The sequence below is a fragment of the Drosophila virilis genome, chromosome 5, assembly GCF_030788295.1.
Source record: "Drosophila virilis strain 15010-1051.87 chromosome 5, Dvir_AGI_RSII-ME, whole genome shotgun sequence".
NCBI lineage: Eukaryota > Metazoa > Arthropoda > Insecta > Diptera > Drosophilidae > Drosophila > Drosophila virilis.
Window position 1 is genome coordinate 25,551,369 of NC_091547.1, and position 15,772 is coordinate 25,567,140.

At 38.5% G+C, this 15,772-nt stretch overlaps 1 protein-coding gene across 2 annotated transcripts in view; it reads left to right on the top strand.

The window, feature by feature from the left end:
* Gprk1 (G protein-coupled receptor kinase 1) overlaps positions 1 to 15,772 on the top strand; it is a 98,564-nt gene that overhangs the window by 28,434 nt on the left and 54,358 nt on the right. Inside the window, exons 3-5 of one of the 2 annotated variants that reach the window (XM_002058811.4) lie at positions 30 to 103; positions 167 to 268; positions 318 to 392. In XM_002058811.4, the coding sequence (XP_002058847.2) occupies positions 30 to 103; positions 167 to 268; positions 318 to 392 (251 nt within the window). Of the gene's footprint in view, positions 1 to 29; positions 269 to 317; positions 393 to 15,772 lie in introns of both variants that reach the window. The other variant, XM_070210547.1, reaches the window with a different exon arrangement.

The following is a 15,772-nucleotide window of genomic DNA, read 5'->3' on the forward strand; positions in this document are numbered from 1 at the left end:
TGATAATAAAACTTTTGTATCCTCCATAGGCTACTTGTTGTTTAAGGACTTCTGCGAGAATGATTCTGATGAACCTATTCAACAGTTAAAGTTTTATGAGCAGGTATTACCATTTTGTATGACCTTTATAATTGCATTATATTTTGAATTAATTGTTTCTTTGAAGATAAAAAACTTTGAAAAAACTGAGTGTTATGAGGAGCGAAAAAAAATGGCTAGAGAAATATATGATAATTTTATAATGGAAGAAATGCTGTCACACACATATGTAAGTACTCAAACCGAAATAAAAGCCTAATAACACATATTTTGTATAGGAGTACTCGAAAGATGCCGTCGCTAATGTCCAAAAGTATTTGTTGAAAAATGAAGTTCCTGTCAATTTATTTGAAGTAAGTTTTAAAAAGAATTAAAAGTTTTTCGACTTTTTGATTTAAATATATAAGACTTAATATTTCTAGTATTGCGTAATATACAACTTGTTAAATTTCAAATACTTTCCAAAAAAACAACGTTCAGAAAGTTTTAAATAGATACACATGGGTGTAACTCCACTTTTTATGACTATTACAAAGTTTTAAATTTGTTGTTGTTATTGATAACTATAAAAGGATTAATTTTAAAAGTAAAAATAAGGTATATATGTCCCACTGTTTGTACCAAGAGCCCATTGAAAATAAGGGTTATAAGGGTTTGATGGTCTTGCTTAAGTGTTTCTAACTGGTAGGTGGATACTTTCTCTACCCCCAAAAAGATTTTATAATATGCTTGATTCCAGATTTCTATAAGAGATAAAGATATTTTTTTGTAATTCGGATCATTTCGATTATCGACATCCGATATAGAAACCAAGTGTTTTGAGGATATTTTCAGGTCTCATAAGCTATTATATTTGCACAATTATTTTATTTATTTTTTTTTTTTTTGTTTGAATACCATCTCTGTTTTTAATCGTGAATAGTAAGAGTTAAGCTTGTCAGCTGTTCCGTAAACTCACTCAAAGTAACAATAAAAATAAAACGAATTGTTTCGAGCGATTCCTCCTCTACGCGTCTGGCAATATCGTCCCATAGCCATTCGCAGCCAATCGATAATTATGTGAATATATGTCGTGTTGAGCATTACTTAGTGTGGAAAGCTAACAGGTAAGGGAAGAATGAAGATGATAATTAAGAATATAAATGTCTAAGTCACTATTTGTAAAGGTTTCGACATTAAATTATACTAAACATAACCAATGTTTTTATAAGTGAAGATATTTCAGCCAAGCTAAGCCAGCTTAAAGTACGGAAGATGTATATATGTAAATTAAGAAATGATTATGTTGGTAGCTTCACTTAGTTATTTTATCGCTGCCCTGTGGCTCTGTGATTGTATCACTAATAAGAAAGTGTGTTATAACGGCAAAGCAGGAGCAAGTATAATTATTGAAATTTAGATACAAACTAAAACACAATGGAAGCATTGAATTGTATTTTAACCCAAAGGCTGGCGCATTATATCCGGCTGCTATATCCGGCAAACCGAATCAGCATACGCCAAGACAGTCGTGTTACCGCTAGTAGCCGCAGTGGCTGGGTGCTGAACTCATATGTCGCAATATAAGTAATGTAAAGTGCACTGCAACATTCTTGCCTTCTTATAAGCAAAAGTGTGTTCTTTTGACATAAATATGAAGTGCAGTTCTTATGTGTTAACTACTCCCCCCTCAAGGTTCTGACCGTCATCGTTTATTTTATAGCTGTTAATGGCCTTCTGTACCTCCTTCGATGCTTGTCTTCACTTTACTATTTCCCAAACGATGATAAAGCCAATGCCAACGACACTGTGGATGATGCCTACTGCAATCCAAATCATATGTGACCCGGCGGCCTTCAATTCGTCTTTGAAATTTTGGATGACGCGCAGATTGTAATTGTTTATCCTCTGCAGTTGGGGCATGCTTTGCACTGGATCGTGTCTGCTGATGGCGATCTGGCTAACATCTCGCGCTGGTTTACATAGTTTATGCCGTTGATTGTGACCGAAGAGAGGAACGGAACGAGATGGGCCCCGTTTGTAGTAATCTCTGGACCATTGCCTGTGCTGACCTTGCTAGCAGTCTCGCTGATAATGATAATGCCGTCACCCACTTGTGTGACAGGCTTATGGTGGCTTGGCTGCATACGTCAAAGGTCTTTGCTGCAGGCGTGCAGTGCTTGCGCTGCCAATTTACAGACGGCGGTGTAGGTAGTCGTTCATTGACCGCTTTAATGTCATTGTCGCATTCGGCTATGGTATCATCTTGTAGCTGTAGTGTGTTCTTGGTGTGTCACCGGGAAGATGGTTATTTTCTTGCATATGAGCTTGACCCTAGGATATGCTGTTAATATATGGAAAATGTTCTCGGAATGGAGGATCTTGATCTTAGTCGCTTCGTTTAGGCTAACTATGGGAATTTCAACAGGGTCTTAATTTATAATTGACTTCAAATCATCGTGGTAAAAAATAGTCGGATTTATTATACCCGCTTTAGATTGTGTAATTGTGACTATCAGGTTTGATATTTTATTTGTTAGTATTCTATTTCTGGCTAAAAGTGTTTCATACAAATGCGGTGTGTCAACCAATTCATTTCTTGTAGCTTTAATTATTTGTGTTTTATTGACTACCTGCTTATTGTTTGCATCAATTATATTTGATTCGGACCACCTAACTTATCGAAATCAGAGACGTCTGGCGTGCCTGTAATTACCTTAAGTGCTGAACCTAGGAAGTCTAAACTTCCTTCCATTTTGTGATACACCTTAACTACGAACAATAGCAAATTGTCTAGCAATTTTCGCATGTGCGACTGAGGGAATAATTTGGTTAATTTTACTGATACATCTGCTATGCTATCGAGGTCTGTTAAATTGCTTGAGTGTCTTATAAAATCACGTTGGTTCCATACCAGTACCTATCCGTCGATTAACGGGATAAAGTTGGAGTGAGAGTAGCCTATAATCCGACCATGTATTACTCCTAACACTAGTAGGATTGGAGTCCAACCCTTAGCTTAGAATAAAAATTGTTGTGTGCTTAAACTCTTAAAATGCCAATTTAGCTTGTGAGATTTTTACTTGAGAAAAACAATCATTTGAGATTGCCCTTATGGACCACCCTACCTCTAATAAGAACAGAAGTTCCCAAGCCTGCTTGAAATGTTTCTTCTGAGCAAAGCGGTGTTAACTCATTTCCAGGGGTTGCAAATAACAGTCAACATTTATCAATGCGATCTACCCACAAAAAAACAGAAAACGTGAAACAGATTCGGTTTCGCTCTCCATAGAACACTCTTATTCGTTGCGCTTGTGCACTCCGTTCGTGCTTTTGCTTGAGCAATACACACTGTTCTAATAGTAACATCTTAAGAGAACACACTCGGCCGATCACACAGAAAATAAATGTCTGTCGAAGAGCCAAACGAAAAAAGTGGAAACGAAACGCGTCTTTTCTTGTTGTTGTCGTGAGACGATATCAACGAAAGCTAGAGCGAAAGAGAGAGAGAGAGGGAAAAAGGAACGATGTATATGTGTACATGCAAATATTTAAAGCTATGAGCAAACACCCATTCAATAATTAATAGAAAAGAAAAAACAACAAAAACATGCATTTCCACAAAAGACACTTTGGCATGCTTTTTCTGTTCAGTGGTCGAGCAAGAACATGTGCGAAAAAATAGAACGAAAAGTGTTGTTGCTCGGACCCAGTGTCTAGTGCGTAGAAACCTAGATGCAGGTGTTCTCTTTTGCCGTTATTGATTCAGTCGGAAATAAACCGTTTTTTTGCAGACAACTAGAAAGTGAGGACCGATATTTGCGTACTCTGCTTATTTCAAATTCTTCTGTTATTTTTGTGTGTGTCTATTCGGGTTGGATATTTCAATGGTATCGTGATGAGCTTTTGCAATTTTATTTTTAATGGCCTGCCTAAGCTCGTTAAGCGATGCGTGTCATATATCGATGGGTGTCTAGTCTGTGCCCTTAGTATCAATCCGACTATATCTTCAGAAATAATTTGAAAGCTAAATGATCTGGCTATGTTTTTTTTTTTTTTTTTTTTTTTTTTTTTTTTTATTTATTTATTTATTAATGGTCGACAAAACGAGTGTCTTCCTCATTATTCAAAAGATTGTACAATATAATTATATGCTAAAAGCCTAGTTAAAGGATACAATTTTCTAAATAGCATCACCGACCGATGGAGGTGTTTTATTTGCCAGTCCGGCCAGCTGTGCCCCTTTTCACAGCTAATTTTGTCAGTGACGCTATTAGAGCCTACATCTAAGCAGAAGGTTGTAAGTAGGAAAAAAGTGATCTCAAGTAAAATTAAAAATAATCTTAATTTGCTATATTAATAAAGAAAATACAATAAATAGGAAAAAAGAAAGTAAGAAAATTGTTAATAAAGTAAAGCAATGTAAGTTAGATAAAGAGTGTTAAGTGGATAGGACAAAGAGAAAAGCAATGGAAAATCACCGACACGGTGGGGGAAAATTTTTCAGCCTGTCCGGCTAGCTATGCCCCTGCTCATAGCTGGGAATGGTCAGCGACTTCCCGAAGGTATCCTGAAAGCAACGATTTTATTAGGGGTAGAGACAGTTCGGTAGAGAAAACGTGATGCAAACTATTATTATTTTTACATAGCACGCGAAAAGAATTGTGCATAGCGTAATCAGTTGTGCACGTAGATAGTAATAAGGGGCGATAATTTCTGGTTGGTCTAGCTGGAACAGAGAATTGAGGACGCCCTAGCAGAAAAGGAGAATCAATGTCGCCAATAATCAACTTATGTAGAAGGACAACACCGAGAATTGTCCTACGGTTGATTAACGACGGAAGGTTGAGAAGAAGAAGTCTGCTGGAGTAGGACGGCAACCGAAGATTAGGGTCCCAATTTAAACCTCGTAAGGCAAAAAGCAGAAATTGCTTCTGAACAGATTCAATACGATCCTGGCTGTTGATATACTGTGGAGACCAGATGCAAGAGCAGTATTCAAGGATAGGGCGAACAAGAGAGTTGTACAGAAGTTTTGTTATAAAAGGATCGTTAAACTCTTTAGACCATCGTTTAATGAATCCAAGTACACCTTTTGCCTCATTAACAATGGTATCTATATGAAGATTGAAACAGAGTTTAGAATCAAAAATAACGCCTAGATCCTTAACTGTTAGTATACGTTGCAAAGGGATATTGTCGATTGTATAACTGACAAGATAAGGTGTAGTACGATTAAAAGTCATAAACATACACTTTGAACAATTTAGATGCAATTGATTGGCCGAACACCAAAGTTGCATAGCGTTCAAATCGTCTTGTAGACGAGAATGATGTAGGGGGTTAGTGTATGATAGAAAAAGTTTGACATCGTCCGCATACATGAGTACACGGGCATGTGATATAACAGAGGGAAGATCATTTATAAAAAGTGTAAAGAGTAAAGGTCCAAGATGACTACCTTGAGGAACACCAGAAGTAACGTGAACCCTTTTAGAGGTAGTCAACCTCAGTATTACTCTTTGGGTCCTACCTTTTAAATAAGAATTAATCCAAAGTAAAAGGGACAGAGGGAAACCTATTCGGTCAAGTTTAAAAAGTAAAATGTCATGGTGCACAGAGTCAAACGCCTTACTGAAGTCAGTGTAAATGACATCAGTTTGCATTTTCGAAAGGAAAGCATCATTTACCAAGGAAGTAAACTCAAGCAGATTGGTCGTAGTTGACCGATTCTTTACGAATCCATGTTGAACAGGGGAAACAACTGATTTTCAGAAATGATGCAAATTCGAAGTGATTATTTTTTCAAATAATTTAGGAATAGCAGACAGTTTTGCAATGCCCCTGTAATTTTGTATATCAGACTTCCCACCTTTCTTGTGAAGAGGAATGATATAAAATTCTTTCCAAAGAGATGGAAAGACAGAAGTTTCAAGGGATAGATTAAAAAGCTTTAGCAATGGATAGAAAAGGGAAGAACTACACTCCTTGAGTAGACAACTAGGAATATTGTCCGGCCCAGGAGAGTAAGAAGATTTTAGAGAGTTTATAGCTAATAGGAGAGAGGAGTGTGAAATAATGGGAGGAGGTATAGAACTAGCGGAGGAAATAGTATAAGGGTAAGAATTAGTATTAGGACAGACTGAAGAGTAAGTTGATTGGAAAAAATTAGCAAAGAGGTTAGCAGAATCAGTGTCATTGCTAGCTTTATCCATCCCAAGAAAAAAAGAAGATGGCAAACTTGAAGATTTACGCTTCAACTTTACAAAATTATAAAACTGTCTCGGATTTCGAGCGAATTGCCTTTTACAACGAATTAGATAATTCTCATAGCATTGAGAATTAAGAAGAAAGAAGTTCGACTTGGCTATGGAATATTTAGCCAAGTCTGTACACGAACCAGACTTTTTAAACTTTTTAAAATATTTGGATTTTACATTTTTTAGATGTGATAATCTGGGAGTAAACCAGGGTGGTTTTGAAAAAGTAGTCGAAGGAATTGACTTAGGAATACACACATCTAAGAGGGAGTTTAGGGTGATATAAAAAGAATTAATGGCTGTATTCATATCAACTGAGTTATATAAGAAAGACCAATCGGTTGCATAAATAAGCTGATTCAGCAAAGAATAATTTCCTTTGCGGAAGCAACAGTGGGGCTTATTGGCTGATGAGCACGAAATGGAAGGATTACAATTTAGCATTGCAATCTCTAAAGTTGGATGATAGACATCCTCAGGAAGAGATAAAGGAGGTGACCTAGACACATTAGAAATAAGGTATCGTTAACAAATACAAGGTCAAGTGTTCTATTCATATGATTAGAAATTGAATTGATTTGAAACAACGAAAGATCAAGCATGCAGTCTAAAAAATCGTGCTGTGCTGAGGGCACTAGATAATTTTCAGCAGTGAATAATGACCAAGAGATGTTCGGCAAATTAAAATCACCCAACACCAATAATAGGTCATTATCCCGCACGTGTGAAGAAACTTCTTTAATACAAGTAATATGATTCATATAAACTTGAATATCAGAAGAAGGTGGGACATAAGAGCATGTTACATAGATATTCCGTGTAGGAAAAGACACCTTAACTGAGACAATCTCAGCGTCAGTAGGCGTACTAAAACAGAATAGTTCAGACTGGAGAGTGGCTTTAACGGCAATTAACACCCCACCACCTCGAGTCGGCCGATCATTTCTAAACAAAATAAAGTTATTCGGTAATATCTCAAAATCAGATATGGTTGAGTTTAACCATGTTTCTGAAAATGCTATTATGTCCGAATCGAAGGAAGTGCTGGCAATAAAAAGATTTTTTAGCTTTGAAGTGAGACCTCTGACATTCTGATAATGAATAAAGATTTGGTCAGAAGATGAAGCTAGTTTTTTGGGGCAGAAATGGTACCCTGTATTGAAGGGACTGGAAGGGTGACAGGCTGGTTACGCTTTTTAGGCTTGAACTCGTGAACAATCATGTGTGGTGGCCAAAATTTGGGATCACAAATGATTGGGAACATATCATGTGAAACATTTATTTTGAATGATGATATTTCACGAGGGGTGGAGAAATTAAATTTAGTTATTGACACGCTAGCAGAAGATTTGCTAGCAATATAGGCTGCCAATGACTCAGAAGTGGTGTCCGACGAAAGTCGAGACACAAAAACTTGCCTGTCTGAACAGACGTAGAGGGCAAATGCAAAAGTTGAGGCTCCAACCGGCGATTGGTTGGGGACTCAAATTTATATTTGCCTAGCAACTCGAAACTCGAGTCAAAATTACTCGAGAGCTGCTTAGCCACATTATTTAATTTTAAGAATTGACTTCTCACAGAATTATACATTCAGGAGAAATCAATTTGCTTGTCGATGCATTCTGGGCACGACCAACGCAAACCGCCGTAGCCCTTCTTGGCAATAGCAGCGATCTTGTCGCAATCACGCCCAGTGAGACCTGCACATTTAGCATGTATCATATTCTCACACAGCCAGCAATTAACAAATTGCGGCAGTGCAGAATCGTCAGCCTGCTTGAACGTGCACGGTTTCTTACAGCACGACATAATTATTAAATGCACAAGCAACTTGCGAGAGCGCAGAGCAAAACGAAACGAAAACGGTGCACAAGTAAACACTCAAAAAACAATTATGCGTACACAAACAAATTGTTTGGTGCGAAAAGCAATAGAAAGAAATTTGTGAGAGCGCGATGCACAAGCAGAAAGTATGCAGCGAACACACGCACAAACAAGTGTATGCACAGGGGAGCACAAAGGCAAACGACTTAAAACAGCCAATAACAACAAACACGGAACTGACGCCGCGTTTTATAAAATGTAATAATTAACAGACACGCTGCACAACAGATAACACTTTGCACAGTTTATAAAAGCTTTTTAAATAAAGCACCGAAAAATGCAAAATTTTGAAATAAAAAGCAGGATAAAAGCGCAAAAATAATGAAGCGGAAACAATCATCAGAAATAAAATCCATAGCGCCTTGCTATGGCAGTGCTAGTGTCTTACAATACAGTCCTTCCTTTCGACATCATCATAATATTCCATGGGGCTTAATTCGCCTTGCCTAACCATTTCCAGGAATTGCCTCAAAGAGCGTAGCGAAGTTTTATCTGCATATGAGCAATCTAGCCTAGCTATGATTCTGTCGAAATTAAGGACTGTATTGTAAGACACTAGCACTGTCATAGCAAGGCGCTCTGGATTTTATTTCTGATGATTGTTTCCGCTTGGTAATGCGTGCAGCTGTCATAAAATTGTTTGAACAGCTCGTAAACGTCTACGGCCGATTGCCTCCATGCTACATATTCGTCAGATCCCCCACTAAACTCGTGAACTGATTTGATTATATCGAGAGGAATATCGCATCTGCTTTCTGAGTTCACCAAAACTCTTTAATAAACTTCCACTTGTGGCGCTTGAATGCACAAATTGCTACCTCTTGCGCTCATCTCACTAAAGTGTGTCTAGAATCACTGTTCTTGCTGCGCCAATGCTTGACTGATTGCAATTCAATTAACATTTCAAGGAGTGTTAACACAAATACTAAATAGCGCTGGCCTGGATACAGTGCTTCTCAGTCATTTGGGTCCGATGATTAATGATACAGCGGCCTCGAATTCATGACGGCTTCCACAAGCGTAACTGCCGATGAGAGATTCTCGTAGTTGAGTGCCGTGCTGTTTGGGCATTTGACCAGCAGCTGCTTCGCAATCTTAACCGCTCTCTCCCACAACCCTCGAAAGTCGGGTGAGCGTGGTGGATAAATTTGACTCCGCGTTGACTGGCCCGACTGGTCAGTTTCGCCCAGTTTTCGTGAAGCGCCTACAAAGTTAGTGGCATTGTCGCAGAACATGTCGGAGCTTAGACCACGTCTGGCAAAGAACCGTTTAAGCGCCGCTATGAAGACGCTGGCACTCAAGTCCGACACGATCTCTATCTAGCATGCCTTCGTCAGGAAATATACGAACACAGGTAAATACACCTTGAATGGGCGCTTCTCTCGTGCAAATGCACCCGAATTGGTCCCTCGACGTCTAGTCCCGCTCGTTGAAAGGGGTAGCTCCTCGTACTCGGCCTTTTGGCAGTCCATGATCTGATTGCCCAAGACAGGTCGAAATCGAAAGCAGGTAATGCAGATTCGTACCGCATTGTGAGCTAATTTTCTGCAATCGATGATCCAATATTTCTGCCGCAAGAGAGCGCATAACGATTGAGCCCCGGCATATAAATCGATTCGATGAGTGTAACTTATTAGAGCATTTATGACTATATGATCTTTAGGCATTAAAATAAGATGGTTGGTAGATCGACCTTTAGCAATCACCCACCTACGGGTATAATCGAAATTCCTTCTTCTTCTTAAATGAAGGGACTTAACTGTTTATTTTTTGTGGACCTATTTTTTAACATAATGAATTTCAAACGCAGTTTTAAAATTTTGCTAATTATAAATTTTACAACGAAGGCCTCCAGACATTTCGTCTGTTGTTAGGTTCGACTGATTACACCCTGTGGTTTGCCGCATTTTAGCTCTACGCCACATATAAACGCAGCTCAACACCCGCTGAAATTTAAAAAAATCGTTTGTAAAATTACATTCTCCAATAACATCGTAAGTCTCCCTCGTCTCAAGGCAACTGACTGTGGCAGCGAACACTGATTTATGAGCTTTAGCTCCTCACGGTATATTTTCCATGGAGCCGCGTAACTTAATGGCAGCACTTCATCGGACTCGTGCTTCATTAACCACAACTCTTGCACGAATATTTAACTTAGAATCAGTATAGGACTCAAGAATCCCAAGGGAACGAACACTTGAGCTAGTACTGATAGCACTGTTCGCTTCATAATAACTGTAGAGCATTTGACAATAAGCGACAACTGAAATTGGTCGTGTTGACTCACCCAACATATTCCACGGGATTTAGCTGCATTTTCAGTTTTAAACATTAAATCCTCTAATTCATGCGCAATGCTGAGGGATTCATGACAATTACTACGCCATTTGTGTAGCTTAAATCTATCATGTTCTAACAGCTTGCTGACTTGCTGTTTAAATTCTACTAGGTTGGCTATGGTGTCTGCACCACACAACATATCATCCATGTAGAAACTACGTCTAATCGCTTTAGCTGCCAGTAAATACTCTTCCTCATATTTTCCTGCTAGCTAGAACAACCAGAGCACTGCTAGAAATGTTACAGAATTTGTTCCATAAGTGACAGTTTTTAAACGCAGCACTACAATTGGTGTGCTCTTGTCAAACTGCCACAATATACACTGGAGGTTGCGATGAGAATCTGTGACTAAAACTTGCCTATACATCTTGGTTATATCTGCTGTTAGGGCAAACCTATATAAGCGAGATCAAGTCATCGTCTATAAAATATCGGGTTGCAAGGTCGGCCAACAAGCATAGTATCGTTTGGAAAGAAGCCGTTACTTGCACGAAGCGTCGAATACGACGCTTAATTTGGTCGTCAGACTTTCCGGCCTGTACTATTTCCAAATGGCCCAACATTTTGTATTCTTCAATAAATTTGGAATACTGTTTCTTTAGAGAGGGATTGCGATTCAACTTCTTTTCTAAATTGAAAAATCTAGTTAGGACGTTAGAAATGAAACTGTTTTCGCATCGTTTTTCCTCTTCAGTGAATTTATTAACAGGCAGTGGTATTTCCTCGCATTTCCCAAACTGTTGCATTAGTTCTTGCAGCTCATTAGACCTCAACACATTTTGCTCCTTCTCCTGGGCAATTCCTTAAACTTTGGGCACGCCTTTAAGCCATGGGCGCTAGCAAAAATGTAACACGATTTGCCAATGTTGCTGCTAGCTATGGCTAAGCTAGCTTTCTATAATATGTTTTTTGGCCGTTGGGTCGAGAGAACCATTGTTTCGCCGAACATCTCGATTAGCCAAGATCATACTTCCATTTATTAGAAATTGCGATAACAATGGCCAATTTTTTGCAATCGCATCGCTTTCCCACGTATCCAGTGTTTCATCATCAAGCTTGCTGCGAATCAAATGAAAAACTAGCGCTTCAAAAATGGTCAATGCCAAGAGATTTAAGGGCCGCCAACTACAAATTTACTCTGTCTACAAGTACTCTTAGAGCCTCCGAGTCTACATTTTTGATACGATTCAGATTAAACAGCTCATTTATATGAGATTGAACAATAAATGCCTTATTCTCATAACGGTCGTGCAGTAACCGTAAGGTCCGATTTTAGCATTATTTCGCATTTTTAGCATTTATTTCGCAATAAAGCTCTTCGATCGCTTGGCGACTGCCGTATTCACTTGGATCATAACTATTCTGTTCTATTTTGGTTTGGATTACACAAAATTGGCTATAATTTGCTTTAATTAGGCTTAACCGTCCTTCCCACTCTGCAGGTGTCATTGAAGCATTATGTTTCGCAATATAATTTTTGTTGCGCGTAAAGGAAGCTGGCCCGCGCCGTAAAGCTTTCATTTTCTTTACTGCTTTTTGGAGCCATCATGGAGCCAGCATGTTTGAAATTACTGCTTGACAAATGCGAATTCCTAAAAAAATAAATTGAGTTCCTAAGTCACATAATAAATACTGACGGAATCAAACCCAACCCAAATAAAATAATACAAATTAAAAATATCCCAATTTATACAAGTAAGATGATCTAGTCGAGAGTTCCCGATTATGGGATAAAAAGGGTTCAGCTCTTTTAATAACACCGAATACAGCACGCACGACGAGCTCGTTAAAATTACAAAAACAAAAATTAAACAAAAGTGTAGGTCCCTCGATGGGACTCGAACTCACAACATACCATACGTCTTGCCACCGCCACTAATCAACAGCAATACCAAAAATATATTACTAATGAAAGAAAAACAAATCAAAATAGCAGTACATACACACAATTCTGAAGACTACATAATCTCAATTACAATGCTGTTCAATATAGACGCGTATGAATGTGTGTGTGACATGTGTACATAAATTCTTTCGATTTACGCTAGTTGCCCCAAGTATGTGGGCAGCCAAAAACATATTTTCTTTATTAACTTTTGTGTTTCTTAACCAATCTTGATAAAATTTTTTACAGAAGATCTCAATATGCTATTTAATATACTTATCTTCTCAAAAACAATTGCTAATTTATTTGTTCAAAAAACACGATATTAATATCGATTTTTATCGACTTCTTGGAAACGAGGCAAGCTATCGATTATTGGACACAAACTAGTACTGCGCTGGCACTAGGACGGACCACACTTCGTTCATACATGTGGACGGACATGGCTAGATCGCTTATGATGTTGATGCACAAAAAGATATAAACTTTTTGTGGATTTGAAATGCTTCCTTCTGCCTGCTACACATACATTTCCATTAATACATTATACCCTACATTCAGGTATTAACAACGTAAAGTTGAACACACAATTAAAGAAAAAGATGTCATTGACTTTTATTTTTGTTATATCCTATAAAAAGCCTAGCAGCTAGAGTCTCTTTGTTTTGTATTGATTATGTTCAGATAAGCAACTTACTTAAAAATTTAGCAAATGAGGGCAATTCCTTTGAAAATTCAATAAGAACAAGTAAGAGGGTCTAATCGGGGGCTCCCGACTAGGGAATATCTTGAACCCTCTTATTCGAACACCAAATAAATTAAAACAAGTAAGAGGTTCTAGTCAGGAGGTAGGTATGAAATGAAAGATACTTGAAATATCTATAATATTCTAGAAGCAACATATCATGTTTATTGGCTCTAGCTCTTTTTATTTACCCAATTTGCTAAAAATAACAGGATGTCGATATCGATTCCTATCGGTTGCTTGGAAACGGAGTAAGTTATCGATTATTGGAAACAAACTCGATCTGCGCGGGAACTAGGAGCATCGACATCTAAAATTTCAAGTCTCTAGCTCTTATAGGTTCTGAGATCCCTTGGGTCATACATACGGACGGACGGACGGACAGACAGATGGATCGTCGCTAGATCGACTCGGCTATTGATGCTGATCAAGAATATATATACTTAATAGGGTCGGAGATGCTTCCTTCTGCCTGTTACATACATTTGGATTTTGCACAAATACAATATACCCCTATACCCATTTTTAATGGGTTCAGGGTATAAAAAGTTCCCTTGGCAGGGTTCGAAGTCGCAACTGACCACATTACTTGCTGTAGATTCTACTTAACAGCCACACCAGCAAAAAGAAACAAGTAAGAGGTTCTAGTCGGGAGCAACCTCTTCCTCTAATATCAAATGCATATATATATTCTATTTTAGAAGCTATATGTCAAGTTTGGTGACTCTAGCTCTTATTATTTACCAAAATTGCCCAAACAGGATGTCGATATCGATTTTTATCGATTGCTTAGAAACTTTGCTTTGTATTAGTATTTTTTATACCCTGAAATGGTTTTGTGCATATGTATGTAACAATCAGGTACCATATCCGACCCAGTAAAGTATATACATATAGTCTTGATCACCATTTATACCCGAGCCGAATTAGCCATATCCGTCAACCTGTCGTCTGTCAGTCCATCTGTCCACTCTTTCGTATGTATGAAAGTAGATCCTAAAGGGTTTGAATTTTAACGTAGATGCTCCTAGTGCCGATGAATTGTCCGGTTTTCAGGCAATTGATAAAAATAGAGTTAAGAAACACACGTAAATATAAGCATATGGTCAAGCCACGAGTTATAAGTAAGGAAACTTTTTTGTTTTTGTAATTTCTTTTTGTTACCGCTAGCTGCATTAGGGGTTCGTTGAAGAGGGTTCAGGCTATCCCCCTCCCGACTAGAGCCTTTTAGTTTATATGTTTTCTTTTCCCATATTAAAATTTGCATATTGATTATACAGTTTCTTTAGCAAGTTCAAAATCAAAGGTTTCTTGTTGTATTTTTTTTTTAAACACAATTTTAAAAAAAACGCAGTAATAAAATGTTTCCTTTGAACGCTGGCAGTTAACATTGCGTGTATCTATGTGGCTGTTTAGTGTAGGGGAGCATAGAATAGTGGGTACAGGCCAAGTGGGTGTTTCGTTTTGAGCCTTCTCAAGATTATTTGGGTAGTTGCCTAGTCTGGCGATGTAGCGATCACTCAACTTGGGAATAACCTTTTATACCCAAGGAATATTTAGCTCGCTGTGAATTGCAATATTTTCATGACAGATGTGCGCGATAGATAAATTTTGCAAAGCTTTATTTTGAAACCGCTGAATAATGCTCAGGTTGATCCTGCTGGCGGTACTACAAAGATAAATGCAGTAGGTCCATGTTAGCTTAAACATGTTGATTTAAACATTAACAGATTGATGCAAAGCTTCAATTTGGACTGTCCGCCGATCACTATTAATATTGTTTCAGCTTGTTTTCAGCCTGCTTCCTTTTCCGCACAATATGTTCGCGCCAAGTCAGCCGTCTTTCGAGCGTGATGCTTGGATAATTGGGCGTTGTTCAATCAGAAATCAGAAATCCGTCAAGAAAAACTGGGGGGCAGTTTCCTTTGGCTTTTTTTCCACTTTTCAGCCAGCTGTTCATTGAGTCCAATTGACGCTGCATTATGAAGGTGTGTTGGCTGCTGTAAGAAAAGCAGTATCATACGCGTGTGTGACGTCCAAGAGGCTCTGATCCGGGCTGGCAGGCATGTTGGCAGTGTACAGTGTGTATAAGAGTGGTACCAAAACGCTGCCTTGTAGTACTCCGGCACTGCTGTTCTTTATAGACGAGGGAGCGTCACCGCTTTTGGCGTAAAACTGTCTACAGAAGATGTAGCATTTAAGAAATTCGAAGTAGGATGCTAGTAACTTTGACTTAAGTTTATGCAGTAGACCGGGGTGCCATACCCTATCAAAGACTTGCTTCACGTCGAGCATGGCCGCACAGAAGTACTTCTATTCTTAGAATGCCTGCATTGTTCGCTCTACTATCCTATGGCACTGGTCCGGTGTTCCGTGGAGGTGCCTGAAGCCAAACTAAAGGTTTGGGATTAAACCAGCCTTATTCAATATAGGCAGCCCTCTACGTAAACACATCTGAAAAGTTAATTACATTGGTCAGTAACTGTATAAAATTGGGAAGCAATTTTATAGCACTTGCGTCGATGCCATCGTGTCCAGGCGCCTTTTTTGAGTTGAGCAGAGCAACTTTGGTCAGTAAGTGTATAAAATTGGGAAGCAATTTTATAGCAATTGCGTCGCTGCCATCGTATCCAGGCACCT